At 40.3% G+C, this 25,000-nt stretch overlaps 1 protein-coding gene and 1 long non-coding RNA gene across 2 annotated transcripts; one reads left to right on the forward strand and one right to left on the reverse strand.

Annotated features, from left to right (window-relative positions):
- Window positions 1–5,515: 5,515 nt before the first annotated feature.
- On the forward strand, window positions 5,516–18,654 carry LOC120521530 (proto-oncogene c-Rel-like; the record flags this gene model as incomplete). Its single annotated transcript, XM_039743097.1, has 5 exons — window positions 5,516–5,645; window positions 6,226–6,441; window positions 12,772–12,840; window positions 15,021–15,083; window positions 15,522–18,654. Coding segments are annotated over 5 exons (1,302 nt in total), but the record flags the coding sequence as incomplete, so codon positions are not given.
- Window positions 18,655–20,411: 1,757 nt separating this feature from the next.
- LOC120521531 lies at window positions 20,412–24,946 on the reverse strand. Its single transcript, XR_005632143.1, has 3 exons — window positions 22,526–24,946; window positions 20,724–20,823; window positions 20,412–20,572 (listed from the first exon to the last, which is right to left on the reverse strand). It is a non-coding gene; the product is annotated as an uncharacterized LOC120521531 (long non-coding RNA).
- Between the last annotated feature and the right edge of the window lie 54 nt (window positions 24,947–25,000).

Below are 25,000 nucleotides of genomic sequence, written 5' to 3' on the forward strand. Positions count from 1 at the left end.
GAAAAGGGAACACATAACTAGGTGCAGCTTCAAAGGTGAAGAATTAAACTGACATTTTAAAGCTAAAAATCTAAGATACATTTTTTGTGTTTTTTACCTTAGAATTACCATTCATGTACTGTGTGCATTTCTGTAATGGCTTTGATCAGTTTAGTGTGGCAGGGACTGATTTATATCTAACGGGTTTTAGTATACACGGGTCACCAGATTCTTAGCACTTACTTAAAATGTTATTTTCATATGTGTGAGTTGTAGCTTAATGGTTAGCTTTAGAGAAAAATAAGGGAGCAACTTTTAACATAATGACAATTTAAAATAAGGAAAAAAAATTAAGAGTGAACTTGAACTTGGTAAATGGTGTTGACAGTAACAACTTGAATCTTTCATTTAAAAGTGTGTACTGTTTATTGGCTGATTTCTGATTTACCCATCTGAAGAAAAGATGTTACCAGTAAAATCTGGAATCAGCCTGAGTTTAAGACACTGGTAGAATGAAAATTAGTTGTTCTCAATATTGGGAATTGGATAGCCCTATGATCTCACACAGCAAATCCCGAAAAAAATGTTAAATGCATTTTTTTGTTTTGTATTTTTAATTTTTTAATTTGGTCAAAATAAGTGAATTATACTATTTCTCGAGCCATAAGACATGCTGACAACTCATACTTGGCAGATTTGCAAACATCTGAAATGTCATAGGTGAGAAGAATTGGGCAGAAGGGAACATGTGTTGAGGCAGTGGCGCGTGGGCGTGAGTGGGCTGATCTACAGTGTCAGTGTATGAGCACCGCATCACTGTTGGCAGAGGTGTAAATAAACCTCCCACCATCTTTGTAGATATGATAGTGGTTTGGGTTATTAGGTAAATAAAGTCAGGTCATCATTAGCTTGCTTACATGAGCAAGTGTATGCTTAGCTGTGCGTTATGTTAAAAATGTTATATACTGAGTGTAAAAGGGAAGTTGCCACAGAGCCTATTTTTCCTTATCAGCACCTTTACATTTATATAATTTTCACATGTTTGCCATTAGAGAGTGTAGCATGAAGGTGAATTTATGATTAACTTGGCACAGCATGTTTTTTATTGTTTACTGGTAATGGAAGTGCAGTGGTAGTAAATATTAGGATTCCCCAGAATGAATTTGAAGAGCACCGTAGCAAAACATTATAATCATTTCTACTACCGTAGTAGCGGCTTAGACAGTACATTGCCTAGGATGATCAAAACATCATCTTTTAAACTCAAACATCTGCATTTAGACATAAAATCTAGTCTTTCAAATCCTGGAGTAATGGGTATCGGACCTCCTGATAAGGGCTGTTCGGTCCTTGTACAACCGGTGTCAGAGCTTGGTCCATATTGCCGGAAGTAAGTCAAACCCGTTTCTGGTGAGAGTTGGACTCCGCCATGGCTGCCCTTTGTCTCCGATTCTGTTTATAACTTTTATGGACAGAATTTCTAGGTGCAGCCAGGGTGTTGAGCGGGTCCAGTTTGGTGAGCTCAGGATTGGTTCACTGCTTTTTGCAGATGATGTTGTCCTGTTTGCTTCATCAGGCCGTGATCTTCGGCTCTCACTGGATCGGTTCACAGCCAAGTGTAAAGCGGCTGGGATGGGAATCAGCACCTCCAAATCCGAGAACACTGTCCTCAGCCAGAAAAGGGTGGATTGCCCTCTCAGGATTGGGAGTGATATCCTGCCCCAAGTGGAGGAGTTCAAGTACCTTGGGGTCTTGTTCACGAGTGATGGAAGAATGGACGTGAGATCGACAGGCGGATTGGTGCTGCGTCCACAGTGATGCTGGCTTTGCATCGGTCTGTCGTGGTGAAAAAGGAGCTGAGCCGTGGTTAGGGACCAAAAGAACGAGATCCCGAATACAAGCGGCTGAAATGAGTTTCCTCCGCAGGGTGTCTGGGCTTTCCCTTAAAGATAGGGTGAGAAGCTCGGTCATCTGGGAGGGGCTCAGAGTAAAGCCACTACTCCTCCGCTTCGAGAGGAGTCAGATGAGGTGGCTTGGGCATCTGATCAGGATGCCTCCTGGACGCCTCCCTGGTGAGGTGTTCCGGAGAAGACCCAGGACACGCTGGAGGGACTGTGTCTCTCGGCTGGCCTGGGAACACCTTGGGATTCCCCCAGAAGAGCTAGTAAAAGTGGCCGGGGAGAGGGAAGTCTGGGCATCTCTGCTCAAGCTGCTGCCCCTGTGACCCGATCTTGGATAAGTGCAAGAGGATGGATGAATGAAAAATCCTAAAGAGAAGGAACAGCCTTTGTTTGTCATGAATACCAAGCAGTTCTTGGATATTTTTCTAATAAGTATTTTTTTCACATAATGTGAATCTGGTTTATAACAAAACAGTGTGCATAAGGCAAAAACCTGCTCTAAGATGGAGCAGCAGTGTCCGTCAGCTTAACATCTTCTGCCAATAATTAATCTGTTTTAAGTATTTGAAAAGTCAATTGGGATTGTATAGCAGGTGAAACTGGAAATGCACTGTGAAGGAGCAACAACAGTCTGCACGCTGCTCTGGTAAATGATGGCACATTTGGTGGAACTTTACCCCTTAAACCTTTAGCCACTTTCTATCCTGCTTATTCCTGAACAGGATTGTGGGGGTTTATCCCATCTTATCCCAGCTAGCATAGAGCACAAGGCAGAAACAACAGGGTGCCAGTCTATCTCAGGGAAAATAAACACACACACACTAAACCACACCTTAGGGACACTAGTATCACCAGTCCAACTAACCTGCTTGTCTTTGCACTGAGGAAGGAAGCAGGATTAAACCAGAGGAATGCCATGCACACACACAGGGAGAACATGCAAACTCCAGCAACGCTACCACTGGGCCACCATGCTTCCCCTCTACACCAGATTACAGTGATCCCCCGCCAATCACGGAAGTTACGTTTCAGACCCATCAGCGATAGGTGAAAATCCACGATATAGAAAGACCATATAAATAAACATTTTTTTTTATAGTTTAAGCCTTAAAATACCCCTCCCACATGCTTTAAACACATGTAACACATGTAAACTTATTAAAACACACTTTGTAAACACATATGATATGCGGATGTTGGTCTAAGGATATGAGTAACATCTCTCTATTATAAAAAAAAAAAACTTGGCAGGGAGACAAGGCGTGATCTTCTCGGAAGACAGTTTGACGTCCCACGAGAGACATTTTAACATCACGCAAGACAAGGCAGTGAGACAGAAGGACAGCTGCTGTACAGGCTTTTAAATGTTCGATACGCAGAGCGACAAGCAGAACGCGCATCTTGGCAGAAGCAGCACAAAGCCAGCAGCTGATCTGTCCTCTTCTCACTAGCGTGTGTTCAGCTCCCCCCTTCACAACGCAAGCGGGAGAGACGCGAAGTGGCAGGAGTGTAGCGCACCTCCGGGGGGTGGGGGGGGGCATTTGGGCTGGGTATTTGGTGGTTGAGCGAAGCGAAGTGATTGAGACCAGATCATCTTGGAGAGACACTTTGACGACACGCGAGACTAGACATTACAACCTTAGAAAGCAAAACCCGTGAGATGGTGACTTTTGCACGTCACGCCCTACTTACAAAAAATTTAAAACAAGTTCACGGACATCTAACCTAGCAGTTGTTAGAATGCTTTTGGCAGACACACTTCAGGTGCTCCCAACTCTTAAAACAATGACAAGCAGAACACGCAACTCGCCAGCAGCGGTATCCTTCAATAAGGGCGCGTAAATAAAGACGAGCTTCAAAAGGGCGACCTCAATTGGGCGCAGCAAATAAAAGCTAACGCAACAAAATTATTACAGAAAATTTATTAGATTATTAGGTTAGCCATTTAAACTAAATTATCTATGAACGCCTTTATTTGCCGCGTTCAATTGAGGTTGCCCTTTTGAAGCTTGCCTTTTTGTGCGCGCCCTTATTGAATGCTTCTGCTGGCAGCAGCTGCAGCAAGCCAGCAGATGAACCGAGTACATCTCCTTAGCATGTGTTCAGCCCTGACAATTTCCCCCCCACCACCACTTCAGACCACTAGCGGTAGAGACGCGAAGTGGCAAAAGCTTTTAAATGATTGACGCAAAGCGCGACAAGCACAACACGCAGCTTGCCAGCAGCAGCAGTAAGACAGCAACTGAACCGATCACATCTCTTTAGTATGCGTTCAGACCCCCCTTTACAATGCGAGCAACGTTATAAGTCCCGCGAGAAAGAGATTTAACCACACCCGGGGCAGGAAATAAAGGACAAATACTGTTTTTACAAAAGTTTTAAAGTAAAAATGAAAATAATGCACATGTAGCAATTCCCATGAAAATAACAATCTCTTTAAATTGTTTATCTGGTAAACCAAACCCGGGGGTGGGCGAGTGAAGCGAGCAGGGGGCAGAGCCCCCTAGTAATAATAATAAATCCGTGATGTAGCGGGGGATCACTGTTTGTTTTTTTTCTTTCCAAGGATATCATCCAAATGACTTGAAGCCTAAAGCGGATGAGTATTTCTTAGTCCTTCACTTTTTTCTCTTTCAAATCTTTTATTAAACCAGATGGTTCATGATGAATACACATGTGTAAATTGAAATCCGTTAGACTGAGCAAGGCTCAGAATAGCAGCACAAGGTTGTGGTCCCTCCTGTCACCTGGAGTAGAGTGATTCATGTGGGTTGACCTTGACCGTCAGCTGAACTTCCCATAAGACACTGGTTCACCATTATTAGAACGGTCATATTGGCTGAATCAACTGTTCCATGGGATTACGAGATGGAGGCGAGAGAGAGTGAAAAGTATGCAGAACTGTTAGGTGTGTGTTCACAAGCAGGGTGGAGAGCTTTCTTCCCGGTAGAAGTAGGTTGCAGAGGCTTCACTGGAACATCCTCCCAGAGGTTCCTGAAGTCCCTTGGGATTACAGGCTCAAAGCTGAGAAAAGCCCTCAAAGATCAGGGGAAGAAGCAGAAGAAGGGAGCTTCTGGTCCTGGCTTAGAAGAAAGGATAAAGTGTGTGGAAAACAAGGATCCTAAGAGCTGGCTGCAGGGGTGGTAGGGAGCTTCAACAACAATAAGCTTCTTAATAAGAAATCAGGTTGGAACAAAAACCTGCAGCCACTGTGTGCCTCCAGGATAGACTTTGCCCACCACTGCCTTAAACATCCTACAGAAACTTGTTCAGCCATTCAATCATTCTCTCTGTTTAATAATCACCACACTGCGACTGTTATGGTAATTTTGCTGTTGAAATTATTGTTAGCCTTCAAATATTTTATGAATGCTTTCTAAGGTGCTTGTACTTTGAATATGTTTCAATGATTTAGTATAATATGGCCGTCTTTCTCTTTGTATATTTGTATATTATATTAAATGTTTTTTGCTCCACTCTCATGTCATGTATTTGCCCTTTGATAACTTTTTAATAATGAGCAGTGCAACATTAACTGACTGATTATCAACTTGAGTACTTGGCGATACTTGCTGTTTTAAAACTTTTGTTGCAGTAGCTCTGCCTCTTTTTGCCTTCCTTTAAATTCTTACTAATGTGTCACAATCTCCATTTTTGCAGGAGCACCAAACACAGCAGAACTGAGGATTTGCCGTGTGAACAAGAATTTTGGTTCTGTTAAGGGAGGAGATGAAATTTTCCTCCTGTGTGATAAAGTTCAGAAAGGTAATTTCATCCTTCCTTCAAATAAATGTTGTAATCCATACCTAACCAGATTTTACTGTGAGCCCAGAGAAGTGTCACTTGTATAGGTGTAGCCATATTGAGGCGCTAACAGATTCTCTTCTATGACCGCGTATCAGCCATGCTGTTCTAAAAGAGCAGTTGTAGTCAAGGAGGCTGTTGGCATTGTGAATAAAGGGGTCACTGGACACGTGGTGGTATCAAAGGAGAAACTGGGAGGTTTATTTTAATTTAAACAGGAACAAATGGAAATATTTTAGAGAAAGTAAGTGCATAAACATATGTTTAGTGCTGCTTTTTTGCAAGTGTATGAATTAAAGATTAAAGATTAAAAGATAAATAGATTTCAAACAAGCATACTTTATCTTCAGTCCTGATACTAGTTAGCACCGTCGTGAAGAATGTTACAGCTACAGTGCACTTCTTTCAATATTTCTGTCTACAATGGGAGCATAGGCATTCTTTGTGAGTTCTGCCATTTTTTTTTAAACTAACTAACTTTCTTTGGAGATTACTGCCAATATGACTTCCCTAACCATTATACTCTTCAATAATTCAACAGATGATATTGAAGTACGTTTTTTCACAAAAGACTGGGAAGCCAAAGGATCTTTTTCTCAAGCAGATGTCCATCGCCAGGTTGCAATTGTCTTTAAAACCCCACCATTTTACAACACAAATATTGCATCGCCAGTGTCTGTTCAGATGCAACTCCGTCGACCTTCTGACCAGGAGGTCAGTGAAGCAATGGAGTTCAAATATCTGCCAGATGATAAAGGTAAAATACAAAATAAATAATGTTAATGATGCTACTAACACTTTGAAATTAAGTGTTAGGTGGTTCACTTCAGGAGAGGTTTTAAAGATCCTGAATAATGCTAACATTTTTGAAAGAATAATGGAATGATTTTTGGCTCTCAAAAGCATTTTAAATGGAAATCCTGCATTCTTCCTATTTGTTTCCTTGGGGTTTCAGTAACTGTTTGCTAATACTTAACTGCATTATGGACCTTTCTTCTATTAATATTTGTTTATTAAAGGACTGCTCCACCCAAATTTTTTATGTTACTTATCCCCCCATCCATCCATTATCCAACCCACTATATGCTAACTACAGGGTATAACCAATCCCAGCCAACACAGGGAGCAAGGCAGGAAACAAACCCCGGGCAGGGTGCCAGCCCACCACAGGGTGATCACACACCCACACCAACACACCAAGCACACACCAGGGAATGCACCTCACCTGCATGTCTTTGGACTGTGGGAGGAAACCGGAGTACCCGGAAGAAACCCACACAGACACGGGGAGAACATGCAAACTCCACGCAGGGAGAACCTGGGACACAAACCTGGGTCTCCTAACTGCGAGGCGGCAGCAGGTACCCACTGTGCCACCGTGCCGCCCCATGTTATTTATCCCATGTGGTTCAATGTAGTGTGTAGTTACATAGTTGTTTTTAGTGTGGGTACATCTGAGAAAAACTTGTAATTTCATATTTTCATGGAAAACTAATATAGTAAAGTTTCTGATAGAATGAGCATCACTGGAAATCAATACGGGACTACAGCAAACAATATCAAAAAATCTCAGTGAATAAAATCCTGTTTTACTCATGTTGCATAACCAACTTGTCAGGTCATCCAGTTATATTCTTACAATGTGTAAAACACTTTTGCTAAAATTTTGTTAAATAAATATACACCAGAGTAGTGCATACACAGGAAACCTGTTCAAACGGGATGAAGCCTTTGAATTTAAGACAGGACTCGACCAATAAATGAGCTGGGGAGGTGGATCAAAACATATCAAAAATATCGTTTTTGGGTGGAGTATTTCTTCAAAGGAACAAATCACAACCAGAAAATAAGACACAGCAAAAAAAAATACAATCATAATAGTATTACAAAGATTATGTTCCCAAAAAAAAAAACTCTGATTTCCGATCCTGTTCAGAGAGGTAAATGGCAAAAAAGTCCAATCTGAAATAGATCCTCATTTATATTACAGCAATAGAAAGCGTTCTGCAGGAGCCAAGCCTCTTTATTTTAGTATAGCATTGATAAATTATTACCAAATTCTGAACAACATTTATTTATATAGCACATTTTCATACAAATGATGTAGCTCAAAGTGCTTTACAAGGTGAAAAAATAAAAAGTTTTATTAAAAAAATAAAAATATGAAACTAAGATTAGGCAAAACTAAGTAACAAAGAATACAACAAGGTCTGATGGCCAGGAGGACAGAAAAAAAAAACCAGAGGGCTGGGGGTAAAAAAAAACAAAATCTGCTGGGGCTCCAAGGCCACGAGACCGTCCAGCCCTCACTGGGCATTCTACCTAACATAAATGATCTAAATCAGTCCTCGTGGTTTTCAGGCTTCACATGGAAGAATCACGGTCATGTAGACATCTGGCTGTCAATCCATCAATGTAGGGACAGCACGGTGCTTTGATCAGGTGGTGGTGGCACAGATCACCACCACAGAAAGCCGGTAAAAGAACAGCAGAGAAAGTAGGAGTTAGTACAGATTGTGGAGCCAGGATAAAAATGATAATTAAATGCATATACAGAATATTAGCATTACACTAAAATGAAGTTATGAGAAAGGCATGTTAAAATAATTTGTTTTCAGCAGTTTTTTAAAGTGCTCCATTGTATCAGCCTGGCGAATTCCTATTGGCAGGCTATTCCAGATTTTAAGTGCATAACAGCAGAAGGCCGCCTCACCACTTCTTTTAAGTTTAACTTTTGGAATTCTAAGGAGACACTCATTTGAAGATCTAAGGTTACGATTTGGAGTGTAAGGCGTAAGACATTCTGAAATATAAGATGGAGCGAGATTATTTAAGGCTTTGTAAACCATAAGCAGTACTGTATTTTAAAGTCAATTCTAAATCACACAGGTAACCAGTGTAGTGATGTCAAAATTGGGGTGATGTGCTCGGATTTTCGTTTCCGAGTTAATTCTGCACTACTTGCAATCGATTGATGTCTTTTTTGGGGAGTCCTGAGGGGAGTGCGTTACAGTAATCTAGTCGACTGAAAACAAAAGCGTGAACTAATTTCTCAGCATCTTGCAATGTTATAAGAGGTCTAACTTTTCCTATATTTCTTAAGTGAAAAAATGCTGTGCTGGTAATGTGATTAATATGTGATTTAAAATTCAGGTCAGAGTCAATAGTTACCCCCAAATTCTTTACCTCCGTCTTGACTTTTAAGCCTAATGGATCGAGTTTATTTCTAATACCCTCACTTTATCCATTTTACCAATCACTAAGGTTTCTGTTTTCTCTTTAATTAGTTTGAGAAAATTACTACTCACTCATTTAGAAACACAAGTAAGACATTGTGTCAGTGTATCAAGAGAGTCGGGATCATCAGGCGCTATTAAGATAAGAGCCTTGTGAAACACCATATAGAATATCATGGGTCTTTGAGTTATAATTACCACAACTAACAAAGAATTTTCCACCTGCCAAGTAGGATTCAAACCAATTTAAGACACTGCCAGAGAGGCCCACCCATTGACTAAGGCGATTTTAAAGAATGTTGTAATCAATGGTATCAGATGCGGCACTCAGATCTAGGAGGATGAGAACAGATAAACGGCCGCTGTCTGCATTTACCCGCAAGTCACTTACTACTTTAACGAGTGCAGTTTCTGTGCTGTGATTTGTTCTGAAACCTGACTGAAACTTGTCAGGAACAGAATATTTATTCAAGTGATCATTTAGCCGCGTAATGACTGCCTTCTCTAGGATTTTACTTAAGAAAGGCTGGTTAGAAATAGGTCTAAAACAGAGGAGTCCAGATTATTTTTCTTGAGCAAGGGGTTTAACTACAGCATTCTGAAGAAAGTCTGGGAAGCCCCCCACCCCCGTATCTAATGATGAGTGTATTACTATGTCAAGAATGCTATCAGTTAGCATGCCTGATACTTCTGTGAAAAAACTTGTTGGTGTTGGGTCAAAAGGAAGCAGATCGGGTAAATTTATTCTGGTGAAATAATTTAATTCACTTAAAATGGAAATAATAGGAATGTTATTGGGGGGATGTACTATATTATATCTAATATTCATTTTGTGATTAAAAAATATAGCAAGCGCCTCACAAGTTTCATTGGAAGTTTTTGCAGGTATTCCAATGAGTGACCTGGGTTTAGCAGATGATCAATAGTAGAGAATAAAACTTGGATTACTAGCATTGTTATTTATAATTTTAGAGAAATAGCACCAGCTCTCAAGGCGGACTATGTTGTTGTATTCTGTTATTTTAGCCTTCAATATTTCATAGTGGAGATTTATTTTAGTTTTTCTTCATTTACACTCAGCTCTCCGGCTGATTAATTAAACTACTTTTCAACAGAGAGAATTCAATTTTTCCATAATATAATATAAGACATCACTTTCTCATCAAGTTTATGGTAGGTGGGTTAGAATTCTCCATGTTAAGTAAAATAACTACTGTATGTAGTGTACAGTGGAATATCACAATAGATTTTTCATTTCATAATGTCTCCCAATCAGATGTTACACTGACTATTGCTCTTAGGTCCCAGGTTGTTAGGGAGATTATGTAAATATTATAACCCAAAATTGGCTGCTTTTAGAATATTCCTAAAACATATAACCTAGCAAGGCACGTGACTGATGACTGCATTCCAATATGAAACATGTCCTTTATGTATTTTTAAAATAAGGATTTTAAGCGAGATTTACAACTTGTAGCTGAATCGATAGATGCTTTGAAGAAGAATGCATTTTATGCATAGCTGAACTCCATTTCTTGTCTGAAATTATAATTGTAAAATCCACTTCCCATTGTTCTTTATAATCTCCTAGAGGCAAACTCCATGAGGTGTATTGATAGTCTAGAAATGTTACTTGTATCTTCATCAGAAGTGTACAGTTTTACATCAGGGGTGTATATTGATGGAAGGACGGTTAGGAAAGATGGGATGTTTGCTTTTAACAAAGTTTCTGGCTTGTTTATAGATAAAGTAGTTTGTTTGCTGGAAGATGATATTTAAACTTTGCTACTATTTATGACTCACAGAAGGATTTACTACATCAGATAATTAAACCAACAGTTTATTAACAGAGATGCAAACAAAATTACAAATGGGTACAGTGCTACTCACACTGATAAAGATTTAAAAGACCACAATCATGATAAGAAGTAAACAATCCTAACATAAGACCCTAAAAATAGTAGCAAATGTTTAAACAAAGTAAATTTGAATCTTCAGTTTGACATTCAAGGGTAGAGTAAAGCATTCTGAGTAGCTAGATTAGTCACAGCTTTGTGATCTTACAAAGTTGTACATATTTGTGGCATACTCTTTCTCTTCATGCTGTAATAATATTCCGTCATCTCATTTTGTAAACCAAACATGATGTCATTCACAGTTTTCAAAATGTGAATAATACAGTGACAATTTGTAACCTTAAATGAAAAGCAAAAAATAAAGGCGTAAATACAGCATAAATGGTGCCAGCCATCCATGTGCAGTACTCATTTCTCCCTGTTAGTGTATTGGAAAGTCTTTCTAGGTAACATTATCAGTAACCTGAGACAGCCAGTCCGTTGCAGTGCATGCTCACAACCAAATTAGCACTTAAAAAATCTAGCAAACGCCAATCAAACTAATAGCATGTTTTTGGAGAAAGTCAATTCAAATATATGGACAATCGAAGACTTAACAGAGAAGCAGCACCTGTTTGGAGCCCAGATGAACTCTGTACCCCGTGAGGCAGCACAGCTGTTTGTCGTGCCACCTCTTAATGTTAACGTGACGTGGCATAACATTCTCAGACCCACCCGATCCTGTTCTAGTTTATTCTGGCAGGAAACCCTGCCTATCTGTTGCAGGGCCAAGTCACAGACCCGGTATTCACACTGGGCCAGTTAGAAACTTCCATGTAACCTAATACCCATGTCTCCGTAATGGAGAAGGAGCACCAATGTACCAGGGAGAACCCAACACAGACACGGACGGCATTTACAAACTCCGCACAGGTAGTGACTAAGCGTGGAACTTGAACCCAGGAAATGGGACCCATGAGGAAGAAGCAATGTTAACAATGAGGGCAGTACAGTGGCACAGTGGTTAACATTTTCATCTCATTTTCTGAAATATGAATTTTAAAGACTGTGAAGGGTAAAAATTAAATGTAAGGAGAAATGTCACCAAAATAAACTGAAAATAACTAAACTTATGAGGTCAGATGGCCATATCTCAATGATAGTGATAATAGCACTTTATCTTGTTATGATTTGTTTTAACCATGAGATCTACTGTAAAACATATGTGTGATGCGCTTTAAGAATTTACTCTTAGTTCAAGTATATACAAGTGTTTTGAGCCTGCACTCAGTGAGGAGCACTAATGTATGCATGTGGTGAATTCATGTTTATTCTGAAAGTGCGTTTTCTAACAAAGTGTGTATGTCCAACTGCTTTACAAAGGCACTAAAAGAAAAGCGAACTACTCTAAAGGAAAACTAAATAAACCTCTAACAGATGAGAGGGTACATTAAATTCTAAGAAAATTCAGGTGGTCTCTAATGATCACAGTAGGGGAGAAAAATCACCGTCTGATTTGACAAATATATGCTGTGGTTGAATGGCCAGGGACGAGAAGAAAACAGAAAACTGAAAGAAAAAAAAGTGTGTGTGTGTGTGTGTTTGTGTAATTATCAGGAAGTCTTATCGATAAAAGGTGGCAGTTAGTCTGCTCTCTCCAAGCCCCACATTTAGCTCCTTGTTGATAGTCATGTTTCACTTCAAATCTTCAGATTCATTGACAGGGTGGACTTCTGCTCAAGAAAGCAGCAGAGAACAAATAGATTAGTGATAGTCGAGCAGAAAATAGTCAAATACTGATTTTTTTTTTTTTTTCCGAATCTGCTCTTATTGGAATGATTAAAACAATAGACTAGGTATCAGTTTTAAAGAAATTTAAATTGTGTATTTGTCTATGTATGTGTGTGTGTGTGTGTATATATATATATATATGTGTGTGTGTGTGTGTAATGCTAGTTTTGTTAATGAATATTGCATGTCTGAAAAATAACAAGACACATTCCCTTGTACTTGCAGATCCATATGGATGTAATGAGAAGAAGAGGAGGAGAGAAACCTTTGAGAAGATCATCCAGAGTCTGCCAGGTAACAGATTCATCACAATACGTCTTCACCCTTAAAGACAGCTGCTATTCAGGTTTTAAACGTCCACAACATCGCACTCCCAACGCCACTGTCCTGTGCTGCTCTATTCTTAGTTTAGTTGCTTCATCAACATATTTTACAAAGAAGCCAGAATTCTCATTTTCATATTTGACCTTATTAAACCAATCAAATACTTACAGTATAACTAGGGATGTGCCAATTGGGTTTCTCCTGGCCAGTTATAATTGCTGTTTTTAGTTTCATGTTTCCAGTTGTCAGTTAGGTGCACACCCATTCCATGTGTCATGTTGTCTGTTCAAACTCCACCAGTGAGGTGTGAGGTGTGTAATTCAGTCAACTGAGCAATTATTGAAACAGATTTCTAGAAATACACTTTTTGCTATTCCTATTGATATTTGGTGAGAATGATTCTGTTTAGCAATGTGCTGTAAAATCCTGCTTTCTCACAGTTCTGTGCGCTATCAAGTGAAATTGAACTGCCTGAATACGACTCAACTTCTAGAGCTGGCCTCTGTAAGCCGTCCACAAACCCATCAAAATGAAAAGGTTGCCCAATTTTGCACAGCGTTGCAAAGGAAGCTACTTCCAAAGTGTATCGCAAAATTAATTCAGAAACATTTTACAATTTGTAAATTTATTCAAAAGAGAAATATAAAAAAAACCAGCAGCTCTTTTTCACACAATAACAATACAGTCACCTCCATCTGCACGCACAAAAGCCAGTCTGTAAAGTCAAAGGGCCGTACTGTATTATTAGTAACATCAGCTATGGTGCAGAAAGTATTTTCTTATGGCTACAAGCAGTAGTGTAGGACGCCCTCACCAGAGAAATGTGTGGGGTCTGCACATTGCTATTGTGTCTGTGGGAGCTTTGATGGTTTCTGATCCTGCGTATTTATTAGTTATTAGTTATCACGTCTCATTTTTCATGCTCAGTCTCCGGGTGTACCCACGCTGGCAATTCATTCTGCACCTGAGCACGTTTGTCCACATGTAACCCTGCAAAGTCTAATTCATTTGACGAGTGTGATCACTCTGTGCTGGGCCCACTTTACAGAGCTGGGCCCGAGGACGGTTCAGTAGCTTTCGGGAACAGTGAACATGGCGTCAATAATGTAACAACTCAGATAGTTCTCTATTCTCATTTCATTCAATACCATTTGAGTTAAAAACAAGTTTTTATTCTCACCATACACATGAATGTGAATTGTAGTTGGCAAGAAAAACGGCAAATTTCTCCCTTAACTTCACTTGTCGCTGTGAAAATGCTGTGCTGCACACTCGGTAAATCTGTGGGAGAGTAGAGCCTTACCCTGCCATACATGACTTTACTTATTTTGTGGTTGTTTTGGAGTCATTTTAATTTGCATGCTGTCACTCCATATGTGGATCTTGTGTGGGCCCAGTGCTACACCAACGTGCCCCCTCACACACACTAGGACTCCCCATCCGTATATTTGACATTTTTGCCAATCTGCATATGTCGATACACTCTCACATGTTAAACGCTTAGTACTGCCATATGTGTTCACTGTGGTCCCAACACGGCTGACCTTTTTCCTGACATACTCACTAGCAGCCAGAAGTTTTCATCTTTATACGCTTTAAAGCACTTCCACACTGAAGACATGGTTTCGTTTGCTCTACTAAGAGTGCACTGCGCATTCACACGTTTTTTTTGTTTTTCCTAAATCATAAACCTGGCCGGTGATCGATTGGTTAGTTTATATGCCAGTTCATTATCTGGAATATTTTAAGAAAAAAATCATCCAGCTCCAATCTGTCACCAGTATCTGAGATAAATGAAAAGTAATACCCTTCAAAACTCTGAACCACCCGCACAAAAAGACCAAAGACTCCGTATAGTGGAGGTGCAAAGCAGAGGCTCCCATGCAGCTACTCACTCGCTCAGTGCAGCGGGTCTCACTGGGGTTCATTCTAACAGCAGCCATCATTCTTGACTGTTCAAGGGGGTCGGGGGGATTCCACAGCAGTGGCAATACGAACTGAGTTGTTGTCTCTGCGTTTATTTCCCTGCTTGTCTGTTTTCTGTGCCTTGTCCCATTTCTCGTTTGACTTTATCTAGCAGGCGCGTGTTACCAGTTAACGTTAGGTGTGCACTATAGGTCACTAACAACATCCTAAAATGTTCCTAATAGGGATGAACATGGAGAGAAGTGCTGCCATTCAACATAGCAGTGTGCCGCCAACAATTAAAAAAGGTAGGAACAATAAGTGTATTGTCATTGGCAGTTGGTCGTCTAATTTATGTGTAGCATATTTACAGTACACAATCCAAAGACATGCAGGTTAGGTGGATTGGCGATTCTAAATTGGCCCTAGTGTGTGCTTGGTGTGTGGGTGTGTTTGTGTGTGTCCTGCGGTGGGTTGGCACCCTGCCCAGGATTGGTTCCTGCCTTGTGCCCTGTGTTGGCTGGGATTGGCTCCAGCAGACCCCCGTGACCCTGTCTTCGGATTCAGCGGGTTAGAAAATGGATGGATGGATGGATATTTACAGTAAATAGCGTACAGTCGTTCTCTAATCTAAAAAGGTAGATTTTTGCTCAATTGATAGCAGGGTTATGTGTGAGTGGTGTCATTGAAGACCACCAAGGCAGCTCTACAGATCTTTCAACGATGTTTTTTGTGTTTTTTTGCAGAGCCAATGAATGTGTTTGCCCAAAGATATCCTGTGCAGCACAGCAGTAATAACTTTAGCCAGCCTCAGCACTTCATGTCCCACTCTTCAGATATGCTGTACCCTCACCATTCTCTGCAGCCTGTGATGAACTCGCACCCTTCCTCTTCCATGAACAGCGGCAGCAGCTGGTCTCACGGACAACCCAGCATCCCTTTGGATTCTCTGCGGTTCAGTCAGCAACAACAGAGTTGTAGCGCCACTATGCCAACTTCAATTCCAAGCTCAAAGATGCACATGCCTGGTGATATTACACTTCCTCTCCTCACAGAAATCGACCTGAAATGTTTAGACACAAATGGTTCAAATGGCGCTTTACAAGCTGGAGTAGGCAGGAAGGAAAATGATGCCAACAGTAATGGGCATTTACCTCTGCAGTCGACAAATGTGTACACAGCAGCATGTGCCAACAGTCTGGATGGAAGCTCTCTGAATGCAGCTGTAGCAAACAACAATAATAATATGGACACTAGTGACATTCTTCTGAGTGTGACGTCAGAGCATATATACCAGTGGACAGCACCACCACCACCACCACCCCAGGGTTCGCAGGGACCCAATGCCTCACTGGGGATGATTGGCTCAGACTCTCAGGTGCCTTACGATGACGCAGTTCCTAGGCTTGTTAACAATGGAGATATCTTTAATGGGTTGAGGCAGCCCAACAATGACAGCCAACATGGCAATCCCGGTGGCACACCGAGCAGCGAGCATTACAGGGCAGAGGCTAACCCAAGCACTGGCCACTTCAATTTAATTTCACGATGGGAGTACTTTCAGTCATGATTAAGTAACAAGCAAATGGTATCTGTAGGAAGGGGATGAACTCTAGTGATCTCGGGCATCAAGAGGCTTAATTTATTTTATTTATGTCTGTGGCCTTGCAAGAATTTGTGCAAATAATGGACCCCATTTTAAGTATCGAGACAAATGAAAGTGTCATCTGGTGAATCGTCACACTGAGTTTATCTGCTGAAACGTTTTGTTTCCTCCCCTTGTGCTCCCCGAGTCACGAGAGCACCAAGCAGCTTTCACCTCCTAATAATTCCTCCCCGGGAGCTGCAGATTGGACGTTGTCTGTCCTGAAAAGCTCCTCGTAGCTCAGCAATGACCAGCATCCCAACGTGAAAAGCCGCTATTACGGCCAGCCTTGTACCCATTTGACATAAATTGTCAAAGGGTGAATGTTTTAAACCGATTTAGGGTAACGAGATTAACTTTCATATTTAAAATGTACACGTGGGGAAACTTTGTCCGATGGCTCAATTTGCTGTATAGCGTCTTTATATCTATATCAGGTATATGTGGTTTATGGGACATTCTTAGTGAACTTTAACTAAAATACTAAAGTGGATGTTTTTCCACTCGGATGAGTGCCACACAGAAACCTCCAAAAGGTCTCTTGAGATACCGCTGTCGATTACATAGCAGACTCGCCACTCCAGAGTACGGCTGTGAGATTTTTAGCCCTAACAGGGAAATCAGGAAAGGGCACTTTCCTTTGTAATGGCTATGTCATGTTAAAACAAGTTCTCAAAGTCTGACGTATTGAATCTAAGCGTTTAGCAAACGTGCAGTTTTATAGACAGTGTGCTTGTGTAATGTATTCAAACATTTATCCTAAATCAATGCAACAACACAATCTGATCAACTAGTAAAATTATTACTAACTTTTTTGTATTTGCCAGTACTTTTTTACATTGAGCTTTCTGTATATAAGCTTTCTACTAATGTGCTTAACCAGTCGACCTGAATGTGTTTGACAGTACAGTTGTAATGTGCTCGTTCGGTTTTTAAAATGTGACGAGACTATCGAGTGGGACTAAAGTAAAATGTAAGGCTGGCGTACGACGTCACAAGTCCTGCACATTAAGTTTAGCATCCAGGCTGCTGAATTGGAGTTTGTCGCCAGGCCTCTAACCATCTTGTATTCTGCAGTGCCAGTAACTTAAACACGGATGGCAGAGTCGTGTTCAGTATGTGGCCCTGGTGAGTATCATAACAAGGGTGGCATTTATCAGGTCAAGTGCCCATGGGTCTCTTCACAGTCTAAAAGCACATATTGCCACTCTGAAAAAGAAAACTGTTTGCTTGAAAAGGTCCTTGTCCCTGTGTGGTAGTGCTTTGAGTAGTCAGAAAAGCGCTGTCTAAATGTAATGAATTATTGTTATCATTCTCTTTACTTTTTCATCCAAAATCTTGAATAAAAGCGAACTCCATGTACACTGACGCTGCTTATTAAGTAAATACTTGGTGCATTGAATAAATCCAAAGAGTCCAAATTAGGCAGTAGTTTATTTCAGTCTTTTAAAGGCTCGTTGTACTGCAGTGGGACTAAGACATGGCGACTCGTATGCATGAAGACAACATTGGCTGGAAGGAAGTCGATGAGCTTAAGGCTGGTGGAGTGCCATTCGTGAAGCCATTCTAAGAGTTTCCTAGGCCATGGCACATAACGAATGTCCTTGCTGAGTACCCAACTGTTATGAATGGATGCTGCTGATCTTCAGACATTGATCTGCTTGTGTAAAGGGTTTTGGGGGGCTTCAAGAGCACAACAGCCACTCCTTCTGCTTGGAACCTGGATGGGCAACCTACAGTCACAGTCAAACTCCTCCACATGTTGCATCCCTTAAATCTCTCTCTCGATGTTACACCATTCAGACAATTGTGAAAAAACAGCCATTCGTAACCTAGATTGTCCAAAGTAGTTTGTGCAAATTTGAAGGTCCCTAAAGTCCAAGTTTCTGTGGTTCTTTGCCTGAAGAAAAACTTTTAACATTTCTGCAAAATCTTACCTTCAGCAGTGTGCCCATGTTCCTGTTGAATTTCTTTTAAAATAGCAGCCTGGATCAACCGTACCAATTCCTTCAGTCAGTCATTTTCTAACCCACTATCTCTTTTAAATATCCAGTTGCTTAAACGGAAAAGGTTCATCTTTAATTTTACCTCTTATTCCCAATAATCCATTTAGTCCATCTATTCTGGACTTTCTCAAGTGCTAGAATGTCTTTTTACCTTCCCCAAGGATCTCATTTATAAAACTCTGGGGTGGATGTAAGCATGAAAAATATGAGTATATAAAAAAAAAAAAAGAAATCCAATTTATAAAACCTGATGTACACTGCGCCAGTCTGGGTTGGCTCCATGCTCCCTGGTGGCTTCCAGGAGCCTCTTGAACCCTCAATAATCGTAAATCACCATGAGCCAGGCACACGAGGACACACACATTCAGCAAGGGGTTGGAGCAAAGGTGCCAAGTGCTTTTATTAAAACCCACAAAAATGAATATCCAATGCGTTTTAGTTATTTAAATAGATAGAAACAGTGAATAGCCTGCGAGATAAAATCCACAGCTAAAACCAATACGAATCAAACAGTCATTAAGTCCTTCATCTTTCTCCTTTCACCAGGCCAGCGGTCTGCATGTGCATAAGTCACGGGTGGGCAGATTCAGTCCTGGAGGGCCGCAGTCGTTGCAGGTTTTTGCTTAATTAAAAACCAATCCTTGTCAATTATTTAATTTCATGACTTGCTAGTGCTGTAACTCTGCCATGTCAAGTCATTCTCATATCCTAGATTTTTTTTGCTTTCTAAGGATATCATCCAAATGATTTAAAGTCCAAAACAGACAAGTTATTCTCAGTGCTTCACTTTTTTCTCTTCACTTTCCTTCCAAGTATTTAATTAAACCCAATAGTGCACGATAAATACACACAGGTGTAAATGGAAACAAGCTAAATGGAGAAATGCTGGTTTCTTTTGTCATTTGCATCTAATTGCTAATAAAAAGCCATTAAAACTAAGACTACAGTTGTTTAAGACTAAAATAAGCAATAAGGGCTCAAAATCTTAACAAGCAAGACAACTAAAGTGAAGCAGAAGTGTTACTTGAGCAGTAAGGGCTTCTTATTAAGCAACTGGGTTGGAACAAAAACCTGCGGCCCTCCGGGACTGAATGTGCCCACCCCGGCATACATGGACCTGACTTGAACCCTGCTTGGCTGCCAACCTGAAACAACCATATATGGACTATGCTAATCAACCTCATACATATGCAGACACGATGCTGCAGAACATGATTGGCTGCCAGAGCTGCCTCCCTTCTGATGCAGTGAGTGCACAAGAACATGGCTGGCATTCAGTGATGTGATTGCTGTTACAATGAATAGCAGAGTAGCAAGTTGTCTCTTTTCATAGGCAAAAACATGTAATGTTTTACGCACGTACAGTCACACCATAGAAAAATATGAAGCAACTCATCGGTCATTTAATGACTTCAACACATTGGGCACAATCGAGTGAAGCTTGGCAGAAATATTCCTGACCTGGTGGACAGATCCCTGAGAAGTGACAACAAAACCAAAAAATTCTTCAGTGCAAATACGCATCGGTCCTCTTAAAAGGCAACTAAGACAGTGTCTGTACATCATACTTATTACTTTTAAGATTTAATGTTTGTTAGGTCAACACACATTTTAATAATAGCCCGGTGATGGGAAGTTCGGCTGCATTTCCCTACTTGATCAAGACTGTCATCATTTCCCAGTTTCCCTGAAATTGTTGGCCAGACTTGCCGCCGTAAACATATGCAAGTTCTCCAGTCAAGTTTTCATTTATAAATCCTGACTTTTGCATGGAAAGTTGTGCACACACATTTCAGGCCTCTTTTTGTGCATACACAAGTTTTCTAAATGTGATCCCAGATTTCCTTGTAAACAGATGGCTTTAGTTATCACTGTACGTGCGTTAAGGTGAGCAACAGAGCAACCACATGAAGCTTCCCTCCAACAGCACCCTCATAACTATACCTTCAGATTTAATTTAGAAAAATGAAAAAAGAAAATGAAACTTATCATACACAAGTGTTTACATTGTTTATTGGTGTAAAAAAAGCTGTAGGCAACAAAAAAAGAAAGTCCCATTTTGAGCTTCTTTTCACAGTCCTAAAGAGTCGCAGCTCTGGCACCTCCTTTAATCTTCTATGGCTGGTGGCCAGTCAACGTCCACAGACTGGAAGAGACGGGTGGGGGGGATGGGGGGTGGAAATGGCATTTTACATTGAAAGCTCGAATGGTAAAAACTTAACGGAATCAGCGTGTCATCTTTTTAATGTTTCATGAATACTCACGGCTTTATGAAGTTTGTTTAGTAAGTTACTTACTTCCACGTCTAGTTCCAGGATATCAGTCACAGTGTTCATCAAAATACTAAGATTTGGTTGAGTTCTTCCAAAATCTCCATGGATAAATTCTTTAATGTATCTTGATACAAGTTAAGAAACAGTTACTAAGACAAAAACAGTAAAGAACATTCATGGAATAAACTTGATACCACTGCTGAAAGTCCTTCGCTAATCAAAAGTACTTTAACATTTTCTTGCTCATGTACAGTAGATCTGTTTATTTGCTATGCAAATGTTAAAATAAAATAATCTAAGGGTAATTCTTTGTAAATGTGGTGTATTTGCTTTTCAAATGCTAATTGGTGTGATCATTTAACCCTTTGATTACCAACCTCAATCCAGGTGGCCACATTCTCAGCTCATTTGCACATTTAGTGCTTGGTGAAGGCCAAAGAAACCCAACTAGAGCTGAACTGATAACCAGTCGTGCAGAAAAACTTGAGTACTGTGGCACTTAACACGACCAAGAACAGACAAGTGCTGATGCTGGGCCTAAAATGCATCTTCTAAAGGCCACGTCACGTCACGTGATTTTCAGTTCTAGACGTCATTTACGTAATCTTGGAAAGTCACGACACTTGTGATAGGAGTGCTGTGATATACTCATCTACTCGACCTGACAAAAATAACCAGAACCGTAATGCTCAGAATGGAAGCAAAAAGGAATAAAGAATAGAAATAGGAATAGTGTTCTAGACCTGCAAACAGAAGAGAGGCTCCTCCAACTGATATCGTTTGGTTTTTATGTTCCACAATCCAATAGAAAAAAAAAAACAAAAGTGCAAAGCTTGCGGCTGAGCTCGCCATACCTGTAAAGCCAATGCATAGTCAGCAAGCTCCGTCAAGCAGCAGATTATCAGCAGTCAGAAAAGGCGGTGAGCTCTCGATATTTTGCAAATGTGAAAACTGTGCTGGAAAGTCATGCTGTTGCGTAATTTGATATGCCTTCTGATTTTCAGTCACATAACATCCTCTGGTGATGCGATTGTCAACTGCAGTCATCAAGCCTGACATCTCCTCTGACCTGAAGTCATGTAATGAGACACGGGCTTAAGACTGCTGAGCAGAAGACACAAATGGTAATCACATTTGTAGCCTCGCAGAAACTGGCATGCATTCTGTGCCATAGGATAGACTGCTCTGCCAGACTGAACGAAGAGTGGCCTTCTTGCAGCGCCTACGTGTTCTGACAGATGCCATGATTTGACCACACCACAGATCAAGCTTGTATTGTTGTTCTTTAAGTATTTTTGTAGATTAAACAAAAATAATTCTCTCATGTTTCAAAATGTCTGCGGTGGGCTGGCGCCCTGCCCGGGGTTTGTTTCCTGCCTTGCGCCCTGTGTTGGCTTGGATTGGCTCCGGCAGACACCCGTGACCCTGTAGCTAGGATATAGTGGGTTGGATAATGGATGGAGGATGTTTCAAAATGTGCCTTTTAAGGTTGGAAACAAAATCTGTGGCTATAGAAATGTAGAGGAGCTGATGAGACATCCGCCTCATATGCAGAGGCTGACAACTCAGTGCATCTGTGGGTGAATGACTTGTACATTACTGGGTAAACCTCACAGATGGCGCAGATTTTATACTCTTTAAATGAATAGAACTAAGTGGGTTGTAATAGATTTAGAAAAATCATGTTTGTTTGGATGTATTCATTTCAAGTTCACTCTGTCCAGATACTCTATTTAGAAGGGGAATGGAGGTGTTACTGGATTTTCCTGTTTACTCATTTAAGTAGAAAAGTTTTAATGCAAAAAAATTAAAAATGTAAAGGATACGTTCCTGCTTGGGTTTTAAGGTAAAGCCGAAAGTGATGCTTATCGGCAAATTCCACTCTCATCGTGTGAATAACACGGGGTCGTACAGCTAATGGTCGTCTGTGAAGCACCCTCAAAGGAGTCTTCTGGTTGATCTTTAACTCCTGTAGAGGATTTGAAGTATTAGTTATTAGTAAACATTTTTATAAACCTTAAGATAGTATAAACAGATAGCAACACAACGTAATTATCTGATGTGTGTATTGATTGACTATAGGCAGGCAGTGTGGCTGAATGGTAAAGATGCTAGGTTTGAAACAGCTAGGCTGCTAGTCCCTTGATCTGCCAGAGTGCCACCTTAAGTACGCCATCAGCTATCATGTAAGGTAGGCACTTTGGGTTAATGTGTTCATGCTTTGAAGAAAAACAATGAGCTTCTAGTTTTGGATTGTACCACTCCGACCAGATGCATTTTGATGATGATGATGATGATGATCTAGATTACCTGACTGCAAAAAGAAAACCACAACATCCTTTCTTAGCACTTCCTGGACTGGCTCCTCATCATTAGCGTGTGCCATTCTTAGAAGCAGGTCACCTATGCTTTTCTGTTTTACTTCTAAGAATTGAAATATACTTGAGACAGCTGATGTCAAGCTTTGGAGTAATGAATTGAACAAAATTAAATTGCTCAGACTGCAGTATCTTCAGTTGAATAACCCACGTATCCCATAATCCATTGTCAAAAAAAAAAATGTACATTGTGATGGATGATTCATTGAAGGTCTTCTACACATGCTGTATTAAATATTTCAAAGACTTTTTGTCATGTGAATAATCCCCACATATCACAGTGACTTCAACATTGTGGATTGCATAGCAACTCCAAGTCCATTCTATAGAATGAATCGATCAACAAGCACAGAAAATGTCTTACTGAGACCTGGCAACCCCTATTCTCACTCAAAAAAAAATGGATACACTAAAAAATAAGACAGAATTTTGGCTTGGAAAGCTACGTGCAGGATGGAGTGGCCAATTCACATATGCTCTTTTAAAATAAACATAAAATGTGCATTATTTGGGGGAAAATGTATGCCAATTAAAACACATGCAGTTCTTATCAAAACCTACACACGCTTATTGGTCTGTTAATGTCAAACCAATCTGCAGATTTATGGAATTGCTTTGCCTAAATTTCACATTGGGTGCCATAGGAACTTCAGCATCTGACAGTTCTGTGTAGAGTTTCACTGACATCCCCTATTCTTGTAGGTTTCTTTGGAGGACTTGAGATGGTTTACATCATCTAAAGACTCGTCAGTTACAAAGTCTAAACTCGGAGGATTCCCTCTTTGCGCAAAATGCTACTAACTCAGGAAACGGAAAGTTACAACCCATGGATGAACATTTGTACTCTTTGATTCACTCTTTGACACAATAACTATTCTTTTTGAATTCATTTTCATACCCTGGTTATACTCGTTAAATTTCCATGATTATAATACAGATTGACAGAAAGCAAAGCAACCCCACTCATGATAAGCAGGTGAAGTTATCAGGAAGTGCTTGTGGATGGAATTTCAGTTTGTTAGTTCTGTGCTCTGTGTGTGTGACAGCGAGAAGTGTAGCATGCCTAAACCTCGTGAGACTAAGCGCACGCTGAATAATGCTCTCACACTCAACTGCTGTGGAGGAGTGTGCAGAAAGCTCACCTGCACATTAAAATGTTATTAGCTCTACATTTTTTGCCTTGTGGTGACATTTCTACAACCTTCGAAGAGTTTATGGACACTTTCCATCCAGAGCTAGAGGTGTCCAAAATAAGACATCTCCATCTTACATGAAGGCCTGCAACAGTAAAGAGTGACACAGGGACAGCTGTCGTTCCTAGACACTATAAACTGCACACTACAGTCGCCCTTTTATTTACTATACATATGATTTCTCTTCATTTATATACAGTGTTCTTCTTTGTGTTTTATTTTGCTACCTTTTCTTTTTTAATCTTAACAAATAATCATGTTTAAAAAATTCATTTTTGTCAGTAGTAAAGTCACAGTTCATAACCGGCCGATATATAATCATAATTAAAATGATATCTGTGTATGTATTGCACAAATAATTACCAACGGGGGGTTACCGTAAACATTATTATATGCATTTTGTTCCTTGCGCTTTTGTTGGCATGCCATATTGCTGTATTCCTTGGACAAGAGTATTTCAGATTACAGAGGCTGGATGTTCATATGAGCTCTTTTAAGTTGACACAGGAGGGATTCACAGAACCATTTTCCACAGTAAATGCCTCTGAAATTCACCCAAATTAACAAGCAGGTTGTTACAAAGGTCTCGTCAGCATAAACTTGTTATGGTATGAGGAACTTTTCATCACTGCTAACAAAAAACATTTTCTACACAGCCTTTAAAATGTTTTAATGACATTCTCTAAAAACAGTAAAATTACAAAATACATTTTTTAAAGGTAGTGTAAGA

The sequence above is a fragment of the Polypterus senegalus genome, unplaced genomic scaffold, assembly GCF_016835505.1.
Source record: "Polypterus senegalus isolate Bchr_013 unplaced genomic scaffold, ASM1683550v1 scaffold_2656, whole genome shotgun sequence".
NCBI lineage: Eukaryota > Metazoa > Chordata > Cladistia > Polypteriformes > Polypteridae > Polypterus > Polypterus senegalus.